Source organism: Lissotriton vulgaris, unplaced genomic scaffold (genome assembly GCF_964263255.1).
Source record: "Lissotriton vulgaris unplaced genomic scaffold, aLisVul1.2 SCAFFOLD_510, whole genome shotgun sequence".
NCBI classification, from domain to species: domain Eukaryota; kingdom Metazoa; phylum Chordata; class Amphibia; order Caudata; family Salamandridae; genus Lissotriton; species Lissotriton vulgaris.
Window position 1 is genome coordinate 74,054 of NW_028246922.1, and position 22,900 is coordinate 96,953.

The 22,900-nt window shown below is 47.2% G+C and overlaps 1 protein-coding gene across 1 annotated transcript in view; it reads right to left on the bottom strand.

Annotated features, from left to right (window-relative positions):
* Positions 1-2,043: 2,043 nt before the first annotated feature.
* Positions 2,044-22,900, bottom strand: part of LOC147665686 (uncharacterized) — a 59,938-nt gene continuing 39,081 nt past the window's right edge. Inside the window, exon 3 of the mRNA XM_086949594.1 lies at positions 2,044-2,733. Within this exon, the coding sequence (XP_086805720.1) occupies positions 2,608-2,733 (126 nt within the window). The 3' untranslated portion in view covers positions 2,044-2,607. The remainder of the gene's footprint in view (positions 2,734-22,900) is intronic.

The window sequence follows — 22,900 nt, forward strand, 5'->3', positions numbered from 1 at the left end:
AGCAAAGCTTAGACCCGTGGAGGCGACGTGAGAAGTGGGACCGGGCATCTTGAAAAGTCGACAAAGTGCTTCCTGTGCACCTCCCGAGGCTCCCTTGACGCTGTGCTTTGGGGTTTGAGAAGCACCAGCCCGAGCAGCCTGTGCTCCAAAGATCACCTCTCCACACTCTACGAGTGCTGCGTGGGGCCCTTTTGCTCTTTTACTGCTCGGCGCGTTGTCCGGACGCTTGCCCGTTGGCTAGTGGCCTCTGTGACGACGAACCATCGAAACTACACTGCTGGTCTGGTTGCTCAAGACTGGCCCCAGCTCCCCTGAAAAGGAGCCATCGATCTGACCTTCCCGGTCCGATCAAGAAGACATCTTCGAGTCCTGCGTGGGTTGCCTTTGTCAAGGCTTGGTGACTTCGAATCGAGTACCGACACCGCCGACAGCAAGAGCCTTCGTGGGACAGCTCATGTTCACCAATTGGTCATCCTCGATCCTTCCTGGTCCACGTGGCAGCGGAGACAAACTACTCGACAGCACCTGATCGCAACCCGACATTGCCTGGTTCCGTCCTGGTTCCATCCTGGTCACTGGCTAGTGACCTAGACTCTGTCCCCTCTGCTTTCAGGTACTCTTCATCTTCGATCCACCTTGGATCCAACCGGACTCTTCTCTGCTGGCCGCCTGCAGAATTTTTTCCTCCAGGCTCCATAGAACTTCACGACGAAACCCGACACACTTTGGCACCTATGCACCCGCTTCCTGTGGGTGAGGTAACGATATAACTCTGGTGCTCCTATAGTGGTTTACACCTCTAGTGTCCTAGTTTTAAGTGGCTAAATTCTAGTCCAGTCGGAAGTCTCCGAAACCCAACACTTTCTGATTTTTACGCACCATTGACTTGTATGGTAAACGCGGTTGCCTATAGACTCTGCACCCGCATCCTGTGGGCCTCCTATGTCCTAACCTTCGTTAGTCCAGTGTAGGCCCAGCGATTCCCAAGGCCCTAGGCCTGTTCATTGTTCGTGACGTGGGACTTATACCACTTTCTTAAATATTGTTTGAGTGGCCACCCTGCCTATCCATAATTGTGCAGCTTATTGTATGTTATACTGTGTTCTTTGTTTAACGCTTGTGCTCCTGTGCTCATAAAGAGTTAAGGAGATTATTCTAGAAATAAATACATATATTTTGTAATATATAACTTGTGTGGTGTCCTTTCATTTGGTATTTACAAGGATTGCATATGGTAAAACAGCTGGCTTCACATGCCCTCTTGAGTTTAGCCTAAGACTGCTTTTGTCCATGCTACCCCTAGGATAGCTGGTCTAGAAGGTTGACTTGCAACCAATCCCATAAGGGTCGTTTGGACTGGTGCAAGGCAATAGTGAACACCATATACCAGGCCAACTTCTCAAAAACTGTTAATAGGAAATGCAAACACACACTGGAATAGTTACCACAACTCCGAGTAACACACCACTGGAAGCAGAGTGCAGGCCACTAACAGGGTGCAGGCTATCAGAAAGTAGCTGGGAATAACAATTCTGTCAAGTAGGTGAAAGCAAAATTAACACAAGGAAATGTGTTGATTAGAAACACTGCAGGATACCTGATCAATCTGTCTGCCGTTGCCAATGCAGGATTGAAAGGCGCGTTGTTAAATCAAATGCGCCCTGGTTATGACCAATGACTCCAAATGGCTGAAAACAAGGTGACGTCAAATGTTACAGTGACATACCGAAGGGAATCCTTGAAGAGCTGACATTATGCACATGGCAGAAGTGCGCAAGGGTAAATGGTGCAAGGTGAGCGCATGCAGGGAGAGCGCATGCAGGGCTTGCAAGCATTGCAGTGCTTGTGAAGTTTGCAGAAACTCTTCACTTGAAACTGCCCAAGTAGGTTCCCAAACTATGAAACAGACAATTATGGTGGTGGCTCCATTACTTAAATCTGCCAAAAGCTGCAAACATTCCCACAAATCTCCTCTGGCTGGATTCTGCCCGACCAGCACTGCCCTCATTGATGCAGGGGTAAGAAGACGAGACGAGTCACTCTGAAATTCAAATTGAACATTTATTTACAAATGGGCCCATGATCAGGAAACAGGACAGCAAGCCTCCAGCGACTATCAACAACCCCACGAGTGGGATGCTGTTGAAATGCTCTGGTGCAAGAAATGGCTCGAGCTAGAAAAGCCAGTTCCAACAATCCCAGAAAGGAACTAACCAGGGAATGCAGACACAACGAAATAGCAAAGAAGTCACAGACAGTGGAATGAATTGTACACTACAGTTCTCTCATCCTCAAGGCGGTCTGCTCCGTCATGGCCTGCTACGTGTTATGGGGAAGTCATCTTAGAACAGATGATGCCTTGATGGCTCCCACGAGGAGTTTCTTCACAGCCCACCATAAAAAACAGAAGCAGAATTTTCAAAATGGAAAAGGTAGGAGTCCCTTTAAATTTCTACCTTCCTGGAATGCACTTTTGCCAGTGACTCAGAAGATCCCATGGTAGACGAGGAGTCACCATCGTAGGTCAGGCACCGATCTGCTCCCCCATCAAGGACCTCTCCGTTATTGGGGTAGCTCCTCGTCGCTTCGGTAGGGCGCCGCTGCACGCTATTGGAGGGTCTCCGCATGGCTTGCCGACAGCCCAGAGCTCTCATCCATCAAATCTGCTTGTTCACTCTGCCCAGCCACCAATCCAGAGAGGACAGCTAGCTGGTTCTGAAAAGTTCCCCATACCTGGAAGAAAATCAAAACAATGATCACTTATGCAACAAAATCCAAAATTTAATCCATGCATCCCTGGAATCTGGAGTAATGAGTTTCCCCACACCTCCGTCACTAACATTTTCCAACAATAAGCATTCTAGAAAGTGCCCTTATTTGATGACGTTTGCTTGGATTTTGAGGCCCACTCTGACATCATTCACAAGATGGTCCCTTTAAGACCCGGTAACAAAATATTTATTATTTATGGGCGTGTCAAACTACTTACATTGCAGTGTGGTTGGTTTCTGGTTTACCCATAATTAGTCATGTCTCTTGTATGAAGTTGGGGTTCTCTTGCAGTAAACCCCCCCACACTTTTTGCCAGATTTCTGATGCGCCTTGACTGAATGTGCACTGAGTCCCTGCCAAACATTTTCCCAGTGCCTGTGTCCTTTACCCCAAAATGAATCCAAAATTGGACCAACTTCAGATTCCCCTGTAAGTCCCTAGTAAATATTACCCCTACTACCTAGGGCATTGGTACTGAATTGGGTACCCAAGGGCTGCAGCACTAGTTGTGCCACTCTGGGAACCCCTCACCACAGCCATGCAAACTTCCACTGCAACCTGTGTGCCTTGGTGCAGAGAAAAATAAAGCATTGACATGCCACACAGTCCTGTGTGCCACGCGAAAGCAGCACTGCCCAGGTATATGTAAGTCACCCCTCTGGAAGGTTTCACAGCCCTAAGGCAGGGTGCAAAATATCTGTGGTGAGGATTGTAGGAAGCTGGCTCTGTATATATTATACCAAAATGAGGTACAGTGGGCACAGAGTCCAGTGGCACCCCAGAGGTAGGCAGAGGTAAAAGTAGATAGCACCTTACTCTCTATTTGTGGTAGCGTGGGCGAGCAGTAAGGCTTTATCAGAGGGTAGTGTTAAGCATTTGTTGTACACACTCAGGCAAGTAATGATGTCAAACACTCAAAGACTGAACTCGGAGCAATTTGTTTGTATAAAAAATATTATTTAGTTATTTTATTTCTAGAACTAAGTCAAGCCTGGTGCAGGTAAGTGAATTAATAATTTGCAAAATCTTAAGAAGTGATTTACAGTTGAATGCAGGTTCAAATGTAATTAGTTGAGTTACAGGTAAGTCAACAGGTCGAAATTACTTTTAGTTACTTTGTAGATTACAGTCGATGTTACTTATTGGATTTCTTTTTTAGTTACTTTTGCTAATCAGTGCGACATGCCTAGATATCACACTGAAACATTTCATACACAAAGGGTAAGTAATTCAGTTTTTACAGTTATGCAGTTTTTCGATGTTTTATACAAATCAACTCCACGCAGAAGAATTTTCAAGGAAAAGCAGTCAATGCAGTCCTATGGAAGGAAATGAAGTTAACAGTTTGCAGGCAAGTACTTATTTGTGGGAGTTGGTATTCTGGGGCTAGAACCAGGGTTCCCCCAGGTTCAAGGATGCCCCCTTGAAATACCCTCAGCAGCACTAGGGCGGTCGGGTGCAGAGTGCTGAGGCCCAAGGTTATCCAATGTGGGATAGGCAGCCTCCGGTTGGTGGCTGCTCACAAGCAGGCCACAAGGTTGTGGGAGCAAAGCTCCTGGTGTTAGGCTCAGGGCAAAGGGGGATGCGGTTTAGCACACAAAGTGCATCCGCACCGGCACAGGGGCAGCTGGGTGCAGGTGGCCGTTTTAACATTGGGTTCGCTGTGAATTTCAATGGGGATTCTCCGGTTGCAACAAAGACTGCAGGCTCAGGGACAAAGATCTTCTGGAGGTGACCACCGGTTGGAGAGGTACGTTGGGATGCCTGGGGATGCTGGGACACCGTTGGTTCTTGAGGGCTGCTGGCTGCAGGACACACCGGGATGTCGCTGGAGCAGGTTCGAGGTGCGGAAAGGCCGGTGGGGGTGGGGCTAAGTCAGTGGGCGTCCTCCTCTTCTTAGTTCAGCAAGGCTTCTTTGGTCCTTCTTCTTCTGGTCGGTTGTGGTCTGAGAAGGCAAGGTTCAGTGTTGCCCCTAAGTACTAGATTTAGGGGTGTTACAAGTAAGTAAAGGTCGGGACCAATGGGTCCCTTCCTTGGGGTGGGTACACCCCCTATTATGCCACCCTCCAGTGGGAGGGGGGCATTGGCTGGGTCCCCCATATGCAAATTGGCAGGGACTGAGCGTTGTGCTTCTCTTCGCTTCCCCCTTCCGAGGGGTGGGGTGTGCAAATGTGGGCACACCTCCCCTCCTCAATTGGTTTTCTCGCCGATTCTCCCGCCTAAAGTGGGGTCAGAACCGGTGGGGACCAGTTGCTGGAAGCAGCAAAGGGCTGGGGTAGCTCACAAAGGCAGGAAACCTTTAAAGCTTCCCCTTCGTGGACCCGGCCCATCCTGGGGGAGGTGGCTTGGCACCTCGCCCCAGGATGTGATTTGTTTCAGACCCCCGAGAGCAGCAGCTCTTGACCCAGGGATCCAGAAACATGTCTGGTGGTGGCAGCTGGTGAGCAGCCACTCAGCCTGGACACTAGAGTTAGGTCGCTTTTCAGGGGGCATCTCTAAGATGCCCTCTGAGTGCATTTTTCATTAAATCCCACACTGGCAGCAGTCTGGGTTTAATGTGCTGTGACGTTTGATACCAAAATTCAGAGTTTTCAGTGCAGCCATTAGGGTGCTGTGGAGTTTGTAATGACAAACTCCCATCACCATATACTCTTTATGGCAGCACTGCACTTACAAAGTCTAAGAATGGACCTAGACACTGTAGGTGTACAGGGCTCATGCACCTGTACCCTCACCACTGGTATAGTATACAGCTAGAGGGGTAGCTTATCTATGCCAGGGCAGTGGTTTGTAGGCATGGCACACAGGGAGGGGTGCCATGTCGACTCTTCGCTTTGTTCTGCACCAAAACATGCAGCCTGCAATGTCAGTGTGCGTGAGTGTAAAGGTTCAGGGCCTCTATGTGTGGCACAATAAGTGCTACAGCCCTTAGAGGCCTTCCCTGGCCACAGTGCCCTTGGTACCGGTGGTATCATTTACAAGGGACTGACATATGGCCAGAGAGGTGCCAATTGCGCATACAAGGTACGTTTTGGGACAGAGCTCTGGAGTTTCCTGCGAGGCTTTTCTTGTAACCTTGGACCTGAGACTCCCACCGGCCTGCTCCTTGAAGGTGAGCCCCCGAATGCTGTGCACTGTATGTTTTCTTACTGTGCCAAATTTCTCCTTAGGAAACACGTGGTGTGCCATTGCGCACCCTTGGGTAACATTATCTTAGTGACCGAACTGCTCTGTAAAAGTGTTTTCACTTGTAGCCAAAGCATTCCACAGCCTTTCTGGCCATTTCGCCATACTGTAAAGTATTTTACAGACCTTGTAAAGCAATCCTACTGCATTTGAAGAGTATGGCTGCTTTTGAAACTGTTACTTGCAACAGAGATTCTCCTGGTTCTAGAAATAAAAACAATTTTTCATACAAACAATTGCTCTTGGATTAAGTCATGGAGTCATTCGGTTGTTAAAGGCTTCTGAAACCATGGGTGGTATCCGAGTAACACGTCTATCATCCAGAGAAAAGCTTTTGTGTTGCTGTACAAAGCTTCCCAAAGTGAGCACGTTTTATGAGTTGTTTCTGTGTTAGACCTCACAGTACCTTGGATGGGCGCCTGGAGCTGCAACAGAATACGGACTGGAATGTCAAGGTTCTGGGGGTATATGCTACTTACCAGTAAGCATCTGTTCTTGGCATGTAGGGCTGCTGACATTCATATCTTGTGCATAGATTGCTGCCTAGTGTTGGGTCCGGATGATTGCACCTTGTTGTCCTGGAAGAGTCTTCGAAGTATCACGCGATAGGTGACTCCTCCCTTGGACTACAGTGCGCATGGGCATCCTCTCCATCCTCAGATTGTTTTTCGCCATTGTGGCAGAGATGGAGATAGTAAAGTAAGAGATGGCCATGCCAGAGATAATGCTGCAGCTGCTACAGGCACCGGGGAGGAGGGCGGGCGATATGAATGTCAGCAGCCCTACATGCCAAGAACGGATGCATACTGGTAAGTAGCATATTCCGTTCGAGGCATGTGGGCTGCTGAATTCATATCTGTGCATAGACTGTATAGCAGTATCTCCTCTAGCGGTGGCTACCTGTGCCAGCTGCAGCAGTTTGAAAAAGAGTTTTGAGGGCAGCCTGGCCTACAGCAGCTTGCTGTTTAGCTTGCACGTCTACACAGTAGTGTTTTGTGAACGTCTGTATGGTGGTCCATGTGGCTGCCTTACAGATATCTTCAAGAGGAATATTTCCTAGGAAAGCCATGGATGCCCCCATTTTTCTTGTGGAGTGTGCACTAGGGGGGACTGTTTAAGTGCGTTTTGCCTTTTGATAGCATATTTGAATGCATTTAACTATCCATCTGGCTAATCCTGATTTTGAAATTGGATTCCCTTTGTGTTGTGGTGCAAAAGCAACAAACAGTTGTTTTTTCTTCCTAAAGGATTTAGTTCTGTCCACATAATAAAGTAGAGCTCTCTTTACGTCTAATGTGTGTAGGGCTCTCTCAGCTACTGACTTGTGATTTTGAAAGAACACTGGCAGTTCTATTGATTGGTTGATATGGAAATTGGATACAACCTTAGGCATGAACTTAGGGTTTGTTCTAAGAACTACCCTGTTGGCATGTACCTGCATGAAAGGTTCTTGAATTGTTAGTGCTTGTAATTCGCTCACTCTTCTGAGTGAGGTGATGGCAACCAAGAATGCCACCTTCCACGTTAAGAATTGTAGTTCGCATGAATGTAGAGGTTCGAAAGGAGGGCCCATGAGTCTGGTAAGCACTATATTTAGATTCCAGACTGGGGAAGGGGGGTGCCTCGGAGGAATCACCCTTTTAAAACCCTCCATGAAGGCTTTGATTGCTGGTACAGTGAAAGGTGTTGCCTGTTATGAAGGTATGCTGCTATAGCAGCTAGGTGAAGCCTTATCGAAGAGTATGCTAGGTTGCATCTTTGTAGATGCAGCAGGTAACATATTATGTTTTGTATTGAAGCGTCTAAGGCAGGGGTCTCCAAACCGGTCCTGGAGGGCCGGATCCATTCCAGATTTTTGGGATATCCCCATGGAGATACATGTAGTATTTTTAAAAATCTGGCATGGATCCGGCCCTCCAGGACCGGTTTGGAGACCCCTGGTCTAAGGGGTTGATTTGATTATTGTTGCAGTAAATAACAAATCATTTCCAATTAGCTGCATAGCACGCTCGTGTGGTTGGTCTTCTTGCCTCCCTAATGATGTTCATGCAATCTGGGGGCAAGTTAAGGTATCCAAATTCTAAGACCTCAGGAGCCAGATCGCTGGGTTCATTTGATTGGGATCTGGGTGCCTGATTTCTCCATGGTTCTGAGTTAGAAGATGAGGTGCAAGGCACAGTCTTTGATGAGGAACTACTGAGAGTTCTAGGAACGTTGTGTACCACGGTTGTCTCGCCCATGTGGGAGCAACTAGGATTAGTGTGAGGGAGTGTTGCCGCAGTTTGCGTGCCACCAGCGGGATCAGCGGTGCTGGGGGAAAAGCGTACGCAAATCTGCCTGACCAGTTCATCCATATCGCATTGCCCTGTGACAATGGATGTGGGAACCTGGCGGCAAAGTACTGGCATTTCGAGTTTTCTTTTGTGGCGAACAGGTCTATTTCTGGGTGCCCCCACTCCTTGAAGAATGGCTAGAGAACCTGGGGGTGAATCTCCCAATCGTGTAGTTGTTGGCTGTGCCTGCTGAGCAGGTCAGCAACCTGATTGTCCTTCCCTGGAAGGTGTTCTGCTAGGAGAAAAATGTTTTTGGGAATCACCCACTTCCATATGCTTTGTGCCAGATGGGACAGCTGTGGAGAGTGCGTTCCTCCTTGTTTCTGGATATAGTACATTGCGGTCATGTTGTCCGTCCGGATCAACACTGTCTTGCTGTACAATTATTTCTGAAATGTTTTTAGGGCTAGGAATATTGCTAGCAATTCCAGTTGGTTGATATGCAGCTTTTTCTGTTTGTTTGTCCAGAGCCCTTGTACTGTGTATTGAAGGAGATGGGCTCCCCAGCCTGTCAGTGATGCGCCCGTTGTTAGTACTAGTTGTGGAACCGGCTCTTGGAATAGTCGCCCCTTGGAAAGGTTTTGTGGGTTCCACCACTGCAGAGAGTTGCGAGTGCGACTGTTTACCAACACTAGGTCTTTTAGTTGTCCTTGAGCTTGGTTCCATTGCCGTGCTAGGCATTCCTGTAATGGGCGCATTTGAAGCCTGGCATGGGGGACAATGAATATGCAGGAGGCCATCATGCCTATGAGCTGCATGAAGACTTGAGCTGGCAGAGAGTGTTTTGGCAGGAATTTGCGAATGAGTGTCTGCATACTGGCTATCCTTGCTGAGTTGGGATACGCCTTTGCCACCGAGGTTTGTATAGTGGCTCCCAGGTACTGCTGTTAGTGGGACGGTTGCAGATGTGATTTTGCGTAGTTGATTGAAAAGTCTAGGCTGTATAGCAACTGGATTGTTTGAGACGTGTGTGCTGCGCACTGTTGGTACGATTTTGCCTGTATCAGCCAATCGTCCAGATAAGGGTACACATGGACGTGTTGCCTTCTGAGATGTGCTGCCACTGTCGCTAAGAATTTTGTAAACACTCTTGGAGCCGTGGTAACCCCGAAGGGCAAAACCTTAAATTGGTAGTGTTGACCTTCTATTTTGAACCTGAAGTATTTTCTGTGGGCTGGATGGATGGATGGGTGGGTATGTGAAAATACGCATCTTTGAGGTCTAGTGTTGCTAGGAAATCTCCTTGTTGTAGCAACAGGAGCACTTGTTCTAGGGTGATCATATGAAAGTGCTCCGATAGTATATATTGATTTAGGGGTCTGAGGTCCAATATTGGTCTGAGGGAACCGTCCTTCTTGGGAATAAGAAGTATAGGGAGTACACTCCTGTCCCTTGCTGTTGGAAAGGGACTTGTTCTATGGCCCCCTTTTCTAGCATGCAGTTCACCTCTTGTTGTAGCAGGTAGATGTGTTCCTTGGACATTCGGACGATGTCTGGGTGGTATGTTTGGTGGTGTGGAAGTCAGTTCTAGGCAATAGCCAGACTGGATAATTTCTCTCACCCAACTGTCTGTGGTAATTGTGGTCCAGACAGGCAGGAACTGTTGGAGTCTGCCTCCGACCGGTGTTAGGTGTTCTGTAGGTAGCGTAATGAAGTCACTTTTTTGTGGCCGTGGAGGCTCTGGTGTTATTGCCTCCACGTCCTCTTCCCTTATTGTGGTTTCCCCTGTAACCTCCTCTGTTTGTGTTCTTGTTGAAGGAACCTTGTGTGTTACTTTTGTATGAGGCAGATGTTTGTGAGGTATTTCCTCGTGTAGTTGCTCTGTATGAGGAGCGACGAAAGGAGCCTCTATGTTGCTGAAATTGCAATGCCCCCATTGATTTTGCGGTCTCCGTGTCCTTTTTCATTTTATCCAAAATGGTGTCGACAGCAGGGCCAAATAGAAAATCCTGATTGACAGGCTGGTTAAGAATGGTGGACTGCACCTCATTTTTAAAACCAGAAATACGCAGCCATGCATGTCTGCGTAGTAGGACGCTAGTGTTGATTGACCTAGCTGCAGTGTCTGCTGCATCAAGCGCGCATTTGTTGGAGGCGTTTGTTATGAATTTTCCCTCTTGTATAAGATCCTCGGCTTGAGCTTTGAAAGGCTCAGGCAGGTGTTGCATTAGGCTTTCTAGCTGATCGTAATGCGCCCTGTTGTAACGAGCCAGTAGGGCTTGAGTATTAGCAATCCTCCATGAGTTGGAGGCTTGTGCTGCTACCCTTTTGCCTGATGCCTCTAGTATTTTTGACTCCTTGTCGGGGGAGGTGCTTCCCCGGTCGTTTGGGAGTTGGCTCTTTTTCGTGCGTTAGCCACTACCAGGGAGTCTAGTGGTAACTGCCGTCTGATGTAAGTAGGGTCTGTAGGAGCTGCCCTATACTTCTTTTCTATTCTGGGGTTGATTACCCGTGCCCTGGCTGTATCCTTAAATATGAAGGTAACGCAGCAGCGTGTGCACTCGATAAACTGAATTATCTATTCAACCAAATGTGATTCAATGTTAAAAAACTTTACATTGCGTGCAGAAAGTACAAGGTCCTGCTTAAACCTTTAGTCTGAAAGCGGAGGGAGTTTCCTGAGAATTTCTCAGGAACCTTCTGCACTGCCCATTCACTCAAATGAGTGTAAATGATAAATCTTCAACAATTCTACTGTGTTAGTCATAAGAAATTCCAATTTAACATTATAAACATACAATGTTGACAATTCAATAAAACTTCAAAGCTGTCGTTGATGATTTGTTGCTCGATGAACATTTAATTCATATTCATGTAAAGATGTTGTAAAATCACAAATTACAAAATTTCAGCAACAGTGTTTTGTTTATGCGTCCCTTCGGCCTTCAAAATTCTCGTTTGAATATTTGCTACTACCACCAAGATCTGCACCTGCGGCGGCTCCACCCGGGCCCTCGTCCCGGGCTTCCGTGCTCACCGCAGCGGCCCAGGATGGTGGCCATGGAAGTCGGAATCCGCTAATGAGTGTGTAACAACTCACCTGCCGAATCAACTAGCCCTGAAAATGGATGGCGCTGGAGCGTCGGGCCCATACCCGGCCGGCGCTGAGAGCCACGGGGGCTAAGCCGCGACGAGTAGGAGGGCCGCTGCGGTGAGCACGGAAGCCCGGGGCGAGGGCCCGGGTGGAGCCGCCGCAGGTGCAGATCTTGCTGGTAGTAGCAAATATTCAAACGAGAACTTTGAAGGCCGAAGGGACGCATAAACAAAACACTGTTGCTGAAATTTTGTAATTTGTGATTTTACAACATCTTTACATGAATATGAATTAAATGTTCATCGAGCAACAAATCATCAACGACAGCTTTGAAGTTTTATTGAATTGTCAACATTGTATGTTTATAATGTTAAATTGGAATTTCTCATGACTAACACAGTAGAATTGTTGAAGATTTATCATTTACACTCATTTGAGTGAATGGGCAGTGCAGAAGGTTCCTGAGAAATTCTCAGGAAACTCCCTCCGCTTGTACCCTTAAATATGTCAGGTGCATGTTTCAGAACTCCCTTTAACATGGGAAGTGTTTTGACACTTTTTTCTGATGTAGGGAAGGTGTCAAACAAGAAGTTTTCCTCAACAGGGTCGTTATGCATATCTACATTGTGGAATTGTGCTGCCCTGTCTATGAGTTGATTGAAGACTACGGTGTTGTCAGTAGGTGACGGCTTAGTAGGATGAGAGGGTATATCAGGGATGGGATGGGTGTTGTAAGGGTCTGTTGGCTCCTCCCATGGTTCCTCTTGTGGTTGAGGATCTTGTGGGAAATCATATTGAGGCTGTGGCTCATCCCCCGTGTTACCTTCATTGTCCCCGTGGTGAGAAGGAGAATAAGGAGAGTAGGGAATAAAAGGTGTAGTAGGCATGATAGGTTGAAAAGGAATGAAGGGTCTAGAGGGAGAAGTCCCAAAGTCCTTTTTCTTTAATGGAATAGGGGACTGAGGTTCAAAGTCCAAAGGCCTCTTTTCTCTATGCAGGATGGTAACTTTACCAGTCTCTGGATTAATGTATATCTTTGCCTGGTCGTCAGAGGGATCTGGGTGGAAGAGTTCTTCCTCTACAGTCCTGGGTTGAGTGTTAGACTTTGGTTTTTCGACGACTTTTGGCTTAGAAACTGATTTTTTCCAGCTCGGGCCTTTTTTCGGGTCGACCGGAACTGTCGGTTCGACACGTTTCTTGTGCTCCGTAGGTTTTTTGGAGGACTGTCCTTTTCCGAGTCGATGTTCTTTTTCGGATCGACTGGTGACTTTGGCTTTTTTGGATGAGTGTCCTTTTCCGAGTCGATGGTATTTTTTGGATCGACTGGTGTTTTTGGAGCCGGTGTTTTCGGGTCGACAAGTTTTTCCGGCCTTGGCGCAGGTTTCGGTACGGCACCTTTTGCCGGATCAACGGATTTTGGAACAGTAGGCTTGTTCGGGTCGGCGACCTTTTTTGGTTCGGCGCCCTTTGGTTGTGTGCCTTTGTTTGGTTCGACAACCTCTCTTGGGTCGACAATTTTCGGCTGGGCAGCCTTCTTGGGGTCGACAGTCTTTTTTGGTCGACGCTCTTTTGTTGTACGGCCTTTTTCGGATCGACGCCCTTCTTTGGCTCTGGAACCTTCTTTGGGACGATGGTACTGGGCCCTGGGGTCTCAGAAGGTTTCGGTTTCGATTTCGGAGCCGAGCCGGATGGCGGGGCTTGCAAAACTTTTTTATGATGTTGGCTAAGGCCTTTTGGCGATGTCTTGACCGGAGCCTTTGTTAACGGGGTAGTTGGTGTCGGGGGCAGGGTACTCACGATTTGCCCCGGTGGGATGTCGTCATCGGAGTCCGAGTAGTGCTCGACGGTGACGATTTCTAGGTTTGAGTCTGGAGCTTCCTGTAGATCCTGGTCATCATCGAAGATGTTGTCCAGTTCCGGTCCCTGTCCCTAGCGGCCCGTCGGTTTCGAATAGTTTTCTTCGATCGAAACTGGGCGCAGGCTGGACAGGTTTCTTCCCTATGGTCTGAGGAAAGGCACTTGTTGCATACTGAGTGCTTATCAGTATGTGGGAACTTGGAGTGGCATTGTGGGCACCTTTTAAATGGGCTTCTTTCCATCGACGGTCGACTCACGTGGCGTTGAAAAGGCCCAACGGCCCGCGTCGACGATCGATTCCAGATGGAAGGCTGGATCGAGTAGAGAGGTACCGAGCGAGAACAATACAGTTGAATCGAAGGCCTTTTGGCCTTTAGAAAAGTTTTGCTTTTGATTTCCAAGTTGGAGTATAGGAGTTAGCATCCGAACCCAATGGCGGAAAAAAACAATCTGAGGATTGAGAAGATGCCCATGCGCACTGTAGTCCAAGGGAGGAGTCACCTATCTTGTGATACTTCGAAGACTCTTCCAAGACAACAAAGTGCAATCATCCGGACCCAACACTAGGCGGCGATCTATGCACAATATATGAATTCATCAGCCCACATGCCTCGAACACAAAGTTACAGAGGTACCACATGCACCTCCCACCCCACGGCAGAGACCTCCTTGCATGTGCTTCTCTTGCTCACCTGGGGAGGTGACGCATGGCTGTTCCCCATTACAACATGGCGTCCACAGCCGTCACATCTCCCAGCACTGGTGCAAGAGTGCAAGTAACGCTTCAGAGTGAGAGGCCGCACGTGCAGAGTGTAACAAAGCTGGTCTGGTCGTCAACCCTCTACAGAGCTTCGCTGCTTTTGGACTAGGTCTGCGCTATACAAATACCATGTACACACAAAGTTTATACAAGGAGGCTGTTTTACACAGAACATTTAGTTATTTTCCCTACTCTGAAACACATTTTAGTATTTCATTAGCTTAAGTATTTTGCATAAAAACATATGAACTGTAGCATCAGAACGAGATTGGGAACCACAGCGAAAAGCAGCATCGTAGAAGAGATGCTACGCTGAGCACACAGGATCAGGTGCCAATGTGATGTCACGCTGCGCACACAGGATCAGGTGCCAATGTGTTGTCATGCTGCGCACACAGGATCAGCTGCCAGTGTGATGTCATGCTGTGCACACAGGGTCAGGTGTCAATGTGATGTCATGCTGTCTACACAGGATCAGGTGTCAATGTGATGTCATGCTGTGCACAACAGATCAGGTGTCAATGTGATGTCATGCTGCGCACACAGGATCAGCTGTCAATGTGAGGTCACTCTACGCACATAGGATCAGCTGTCAATGTGAGGTCACGCTACGCACACAGGATCAGGTGCCAATGTGAGGTCACGCTACGCACACAGGATCATCTGTCAATGTGAGGTCACGCTACGCACACAGGATCAGGTGCCAATGAGAGGTCACGCTGAGCTCACAGGATGAGCTGCCAATATGATGTCATGCTGTGCACACAGGATAAGCTGCCAGTGTGATGTCATGCTGTGCACACAGGGTCAGGTGTCAATGTGATGTCATGCTGCCTACACAGGATCAGGTGTCAATGTGAGGTCACGCTACGCACACAGGATCAGGTGTCAATGTGATGTCACGCTGTGCACATAGGATCAGGTGCCAATGTGATGTCATGCTGCGCACACAGGATCAGCTGTCAATGTGAGGTCACGCTACGCACACAGGATCAGCTGTCAATGTGAGGTCACGCTACGCACACAGGATCAGGTGTCAATGTGATGTCATGCTGTCTACACAGGATCAGTTGTCAATTTGATGTCATGCTGTGCACACAGGATCAGGTGTCAATGTGATGTCACGCTGAGCTCACACGATCAGCTGCCAATATGATGTCATGCTGTGCACACAGGATAAGCTGCCAGTGTGATGTCATGCTGTGCACACAGGGTCAGGTGTCAATGTGATGTCATGCTGAGCTCACAGGATCAGGTGTCAATGTGATGTCATGCTGTCTACACAGCATCAGGTGTCAATGTGATGTCATGCTGCGCACACAGGATCAGGTGCCAATGTAATGTCACGCTGCGCACACAGGATCAGCTGTCAATGTGAGGTCTCGCTATGCACACAGGATCAGGTGCCAATGTGGTGTCACGCTGAGCTCACAGGATCAGCTGCCAATATGATGTCATCCTGTGCACACAGGATAAGTTGCCAGTGTGATGTCATGCTGTGCACACAGGATAAGCTGCCAGTGTGATGTCATGCTGTGCACACAGGGTCAGGTGTCAATGTGATGTCATGCTGCCTACACAGGATCAGGTGTCAGTGTGAGGTCACGCTACGCACACAGGATCAGGTGTCAATGTGATGTCACGCTGCGCACATAGGATCAGGTGCCAATGTGATGTCATGCTGCGCACACAGGATCAGCTGTCAATGTGAGGTCACGCTACGCACACAGGATCAGCTGTCAATGTGAGGTCACGCTACGCACACAGGATCAGCTGTCAATGTGAGGTCACGCTACGCACACAGGATCAGGTGCCAATGTGATGTCACGCTGAGCTCACAGGATCAGCTGCCAATATGATGTCATGCTGTGCACACAGGATAAGCTGCCAGTGTGATGTCATGCTGTGCACACAGGGTCAGGTGTCAATGTGATGTCATGCTGTCTACACAGCATCAGGTGTCAATGTGATGTCATGCTGCGCACACAGGATCAGGTGTCAATGTGATGTCATGCTGGGCACACAGGATCAGGTGCCAATGTGATGTCACGCTGAGCTCACAGGATCAGCTGCCAATATGATGTCATCCTGTGCACACAGGATAAGCTGCCAGTGTGATGTCATGCTGTGCACACAGGGTCAGGTGTCAATGTGATGTCATGCTGTCTACACAGGATCAAGTGTCAATGTGAGGTCACGCTACGCACACAGGATCAGGTGCCAATGTGATGTCACGCTGAGCTCACAGGATCAGCTGCTAATATGAAGTCATGCTGTGCACACAGGATAAGCTGCCAGTGTGATGTCATGCTGTGCACACAGGGTCAAGTGTCAATGTGATATGCTGTGCACACAGGATCAGGTGTCAATGTGATGTCATGCTGTGCACACAGGATAAGGTGTCAATGTGATGTCATGCTCTGCACACAGGATCAGGTGTCAATGTGATGTCATGCTCTGCACACAGGATCAGGTGTCAATGTGATGGCATGCTCTGCACACAGGATCAGGTGTCAATGTGATGTCATGCTGTGCACAGACTCCGAGAGACTCACACTCAGCAAACCTTTCTCAGTCGGATAGGATTGCCGAGATTGAGAACGAGGGAGGAGCTACGCGCCGCCGCCGCTGCTGCTGCTGCTGGAAGCCACAGCTGCTGCTGGAAGCCACGCTGGGAGCCGCTGTGAGCCGCAGCCCGTCGTACGCTCTGAACGCTCTGACATTGTAACTTGGGTGAGGAAACCCTTTGAGCAGAGCATGGCCGAGCCTGGCCAAAACCTCACAAAACTCTGCAAAAGTCTGACGCGTGCGGCTACCGTGCACCAGGCACCTGGCAGATCGGATCTGAGCCCTCCCGCAGCACCTTTACCTCTACCGGTTACCTGTTGGCTGCCTGCTGACGGCTGACGGCTCTGTTCGAGGTTCGAGGCTAGAGGTCGGCGGTGGCTGGCAGCTGGAGGTGCGTGCGGCTCTTTTGCGGCCCCTCTGTGTATTGCAGTCAGGTTGGGAGGTAAGCTGCAGCTCTCTTGTTGTGGGGCAGCGAAGTGTGGATGTGGCAGGGGGAAGGAGCCCAAGGAGCCCCCTAGTTACGTAGAGACCCTCGTATCCCAGTTCAGCCCACAATTTGCTGGTTCCTGAGTACCTGCCCGCACCGCCAGCCTGCCAACAAGCCCAGTTGAGCGAGGTGCACTGGAGGTGTAGTTGGAAACTGCGCCGATCGGATCATCAAGGTCGTCTTCCGTCTTTTTGTCTGCTGGCCCTGCAATCTTGCCAGCCGAAAGATTTGACCAGGGCAGCATGAGGTCAGGACGCGTCCGAGGAGGTCCTATGAGCAAAGGTGGTATAAAAAAAACGCAAACGAACGTCCAAAACGCTTGATGGGACCAGGGAGGAACCACCAATCAAAACCAGGCGGACAACACAGAGCGATTGCTCATTAATTGACATAACATCAGACAAATCAGATACAAATAGCTCAAGAAGCGAGCAAACAACAAAAACAGAAAAGAGTAGTAAAACAAAAAACTGCCAAACTATGTTTCAGCCAAAAATATACACAAAGTTCTGCTTCTTAAAAAACGCGGGGGACACCTTACTTCTAAACACCAAAGAATTATCAGGCCTACAGACACCTTTTGAACCATCCCAGCCTTTACAGTTCATTGGCATACAGAATGACAACAACAGCAAGGGAAGCCCTAGCCCTACAGCTAGAAGCTTACCGCAAATAACATCAACCCCTCAGCGCAACAAAAGCTGGATGGCACAGGATACTACAACCACTGGGAAAAAGGTCGGAGGAAAAATTGTATTAGAAACCAACCTAATCCAAGTACACAGGACCAATGATGCCAAAAGATCTGTCAGTAGACAAATTAGATAACAGCCAAATAGACATCTGTGACACTGTTGAGAGCAGCTGTCCACTTTGTGAGGAAAATATAATCAGCACGCGTATCGACACGCGTATCGAAATCGACGCACTAACGATCTGCGAACAAAGAAGCCAAGAGGCAACAAAGCACTTCAGTGATACTAAAAATAAGGAGATGAGCGTAAAGGAGCACTGGAAAGAGAATGAATTATCTCTGGCAGTCCCAGCTACATCATACAACGCACAAGGGATTGACTATAATAGAACACCGAGGTCTGGGAGGAAGATAGACAAAGTAGACAGGCCAACAACTCCTCCGTCAGAGGTGATAGAAATATCCTCATACCTGGGAAAGGAAGAGTGGGAAGATCTCATTGCTGCATACTCCCAAGACAAGAGCAGAAGTGGGATGAGTGCAAATACATTGATTAAGACAACTGAAGGTTTCCAGGAACAACGGCGGAGGATCCGGGCACGCTAAAGGGGGGTCAAAATCGTAATACAACTCCAGGTAGTCAAGAAGAAACCCCAAAACATATAAAGCACGAAAGCGCTTGGCCTAGCCTGCTAAAAACAATACAACTCCTGGTAGAAGCCCTTCAATACCAATCAGATAAAATGGACACTCAATTAACGCTATTAGATACATTGGCTGTACTTGTGGTTGCCATCGACGGGAAGCTGGGCACGCTAAACACGCTTCTTCAAAACAAGCTTGACCAATCGCAAGACGTAAATAGGAGCAACAGAGGTGGATGTGGATGCGGCCCAATTATTGAAAAACTGTCTACACTCCCAACAATACTGAGCGATCTGTGCATACAGCTTAAAAGGTCTGCTCAGTGTCAACAAACCAATCCTTGCGATGGTCATTTTGGAGAAGAAATAGAAATCTCAAGGAATACAGAATTGCTGGAAACAAACAAACAAGGACACTCCAAAACAAAAGACACACTATCCCATATATCCAAAAGTATAGAGGCCAGTGAAATTGGAACATTTACGTCATCTATTTCCTGAAACCTTGGGAGAAGTCAATACAGATACAAAAATGAACGCTAAACAAAGACGAGCAAAAAAACGTAGAGGCAGGAAATATAAAACACATTCTAACCGCGAAGGTTTTATGCATCTCTTTGGGAGAACGCCTGTTGTAGAACAAAGCATACTCCAACTTGAGGGAGGCATTAGCACACCAGAGTCTCCTGTAGAGGTAATAGCATCAAATCAAATCACCAACAGAAAGGGGCAAACAATCGAGAACTTGGAAACACTTGGAAATACTACGCATGAAGATCCAGAAGCCGCATTACAAGATAGGCTGATCATATGCATCCAACCCTCCGGGGACAGTAAAGCATCTCCTGAATCTGACCTGAAACGGCAACCAAAAAGTAGCACGATGACTAGTTCTAATCTCATACAAACTATCAAGCAAGAACACATTCTGGGTAAAAGGTCTGGGAACAACTCGAAACCCAAAAAGTTAGGGAAGTGCAAAGGGTCGACGGATAGTCAACTATCCACCATCACTCAAGCGACTCCGTCCGTACACACATGGGCTGATCAGATAGAAGAAGAACCAGCATCCACAAAGACTTCGGATCCCACGTGCTACCCCCCTTGGCTTGGAGAGTTGAGCCCAAATCACTAGGCCAAATTTACAAAGGGAGTGGGATCATAAACGAACAAAGGAATGCAAAACGTGCCACATGGTTCAATCCGGGTTACATCTCGAAAGGAAGGCATGATACACTTAATAGAGGTAACATCCTACGGCTGTTATCTCACATCCCCTCTCTGGTAGAAGTGAAAAGCTCTGATCTGGTCTCAATCGAATTCATAGACGATGATGGTAGGGGTAGAGAAAAAACTAAAGCAACTTGGGCCACTATAGCAATCTCTCAGAAAATACAAGCAGAAGCAGAGATTTTCAAAAATTGGGGGATAACAATTAACCCATACATAAAGCCAAGATATCCAGAAATACTAATTCTGGTGGCAAAGTTGGAGGACCAGGACACTGCAAAAAGCCCCAGAACTTCTGTTCTCAGAGGAGCGGTAGGGTCATGCGGAACAAGAAATGACCAACATACCGGTATCACTCGACGGATCGGAGATGATAAGACATTACCAACTGGATTGTCAGACCTAAAATGGATTGCCAGAACAATAAATAACAACAAATGACAAACCGGCCTAAACTCAAGTGAGAGCAAGCATGACCTATTACGTATATGTTCGTGGAATATCAACGGCCTAGCCACTAAAATATCTGACTCAGAGTTCGTAGACTACATAAGATCTTTCGATATTGTGGCACTACAAGAGACATGGCTTGCAGATCCCCCACATCTCCAGGGATATTTACGTTTCTTCACTAGTGCAAAAAGGACAGCCAAATACGGGCACCTCCAAGGTGGCCTAGTAATATATGTATCAGTCACAAGTACCCTCATAGTAAAAGAAGTTGGACCATCTTCTATTGGGTCATTGGCAGTAAACTTTCCTTTGGCGCAACTAAAACCAGGTAATGTTGATATTGACTTTACCTTGGTCAACGCCTATGTCCATCCCAAAAAGAAAACAAAGGCAGCCAAAGAACTATGCAACTTCTTGGAGGAGTGCATAAGGGAAAGACCCACAACAAATCTTATGCTCACTGGGGATTTTAATCTCAACCTCATGGGCATCTCGCAAGAAGATGTGATCCTAACTCAAAATTCAATTTGGGATATCCCACTACAAGGGAAGTCGCAAGTATCCAAACAAACAAAACTAGGAAATCAGATTTTAGAAGAATTGTAAAATTTTAACATCAGAGCTCTAAATGGAAGGTTTGTTGGACACAGCCCTTCGGCTTCAACATTTCACTCAACAAGAACAAGTAGTATACTGGACTACACTTTTATCTCACTACCTTTTTTTCAATACACGACATCTTTTCGGATAGGTAAAAAAACAGACAGTGATCACTGTCCTCAAGAAATCGCCCTGGAGATTGTGAAGCCTAAATTTGAGCTATCCAACGCACCAAAAGAGTCGGTCTATACCGTTAACTTTAAAAAAATCAAATACTCGGCAGCAACTGATGAAACTTTAATAGAAAGGGCAAAACAGCACTTTGGGGCCCGCAGAGGATGTAGTGAAATTGTGAAATGGGAACAATTCACAAAAACCATGTCCATCTACGCTACAAGACCGAAGACATACGTAAAACTAGGCTGTGGCAGTATGAAAAAGTTTACTCGAGAGTATAAAGAAAAAATTAGAGGCACAAAAACATCAATTTATCACACAATGTGAGAACTTCAGCAGAAACCCATGGATATAGTGAAGCATGACCACTTACGGAAACTGAAAGCATCATTGAAAAAATTAAAATGGGAAGCCAATATATCCATGGAGGATAACATGTGGGCAAGACTTCATTCTGACACCAAACGGAACGATGGGGCAAGGTTTTGGAAAACCATAAACTCCCTCATAAGACCTATGCAGAATGGGGTTTCATCCAATATCACAGAAGAAACATGGGCAAGTTATCTTGGAAATCATTTTAATCAGGCTATGGGAAATAACCAGGTGTTAATACCAGATCGTGTGATGGAAAATCTTAAAGAATACAAAGCACAATCACCCCAAATGCACATCAGCATCCAAGATGGTCAGAATTCAATTTTAAATGACGAATTGTGAAATCTACAAAGCATAATTAAGAGCCAAATTAAGAAAGGAAGAAGAGAGGGAGCTCCAGGACCAAATGGAATCCCGCCAATTCTTTACAAACAAGACACGAACGGTTGGGTAGTAGCTCTCGAACCCCCTTTTTTTTTTAGATTAGACATTATAACATCTTGCCAGGCTCCTGGAAGGGCTCTATCATCTCTCCAATTTTTAAGGCAGGGGACAAGGCTCTCCCACAAAACTATCGATTGGTGGCCTAATTGATAATGAGGCAAAGTATTTTGCAGGCATACTGTTGGAGGAATTGCAGGCATGGGCCATAGAGAAATCCCTAATTCCAATCAACCAGACAGGCTTTGCCAAATCAGTTGGCACAATGACCAATATTTTAACTATGGGTATGCTAATAGATAAGGCTGAATCAAACAAAATGCCCATCCACTTTTGTTTCAGAGACTACAAGGCTGTCTTTGATCACATAAATCGGAACATTTTATGGTCTAAACTGAATGGCTGGGGGATTCCGAGGCATCTGCTGGATCTGCTTATTAACCTTCATACAGAGACCTGGGTTCAGATAAAGGTGGGGGAAGGATCATTTCTTTCAAGGCGCATACAGACCAATAAGGGCCTCAAACAGGGCTGCGTCTTGGCCCCCACTCTATTCAATCTGTTTTTAGGTGACCTTGTACCGATCCTAAACAGCTGTAACTCTCACACTCCCAAATTAGGAGGGCTCCAACGACCGTGTCTTCTATACGCAGACGATATAGTCCTAAAAAGTCACACAAAGGTAGGGCTACAACACCTTGTGAATATAACACACAGCTATTCTGAAGCAAACGAACTGACAATAAATTTGGAGAAAACCCAGTCGATGACCATTAGCAAGAACAAAAGAAAATCTATATCGTGGTTCTGGAACAACACACGAGTTGAAGATACGTCGACGTACAAATACCTAGGAGTAAAGATCGATAACAGCGGACAGTTTACTGCACAGAGAACGAGCATCAGAGGAAAAGGGCTTGCTTTGGCAATCTCTTTAAAAATATTAAACAGCAAACTCTCTGGGCCCTCTCTTTTACCTCTGGTACAAGTAATCTGTGCTAAACTTTTGCCAACAATTACCTATGGGAGCGAGGTACAGAGAGGCAGAGACGCAAAGACCCTTGACAATACAATTACAGCTGCATACAGAATCATTTTTAGCCTGCCCAAGCGAACCTCCCCAGCACAAATCAGGCTCGAGTTCGGTATTCAACAACAGCTCCTGGCAAAACAGGGGGCCTATATTTCTGCCTGGGACAAAGTGAGGAAATCCAAACAAGGAACTCTAAATGAGTACCTATGGACGGAGCTAGAGCAACACCTTTCCTCACCAGCAGCCAAGTACC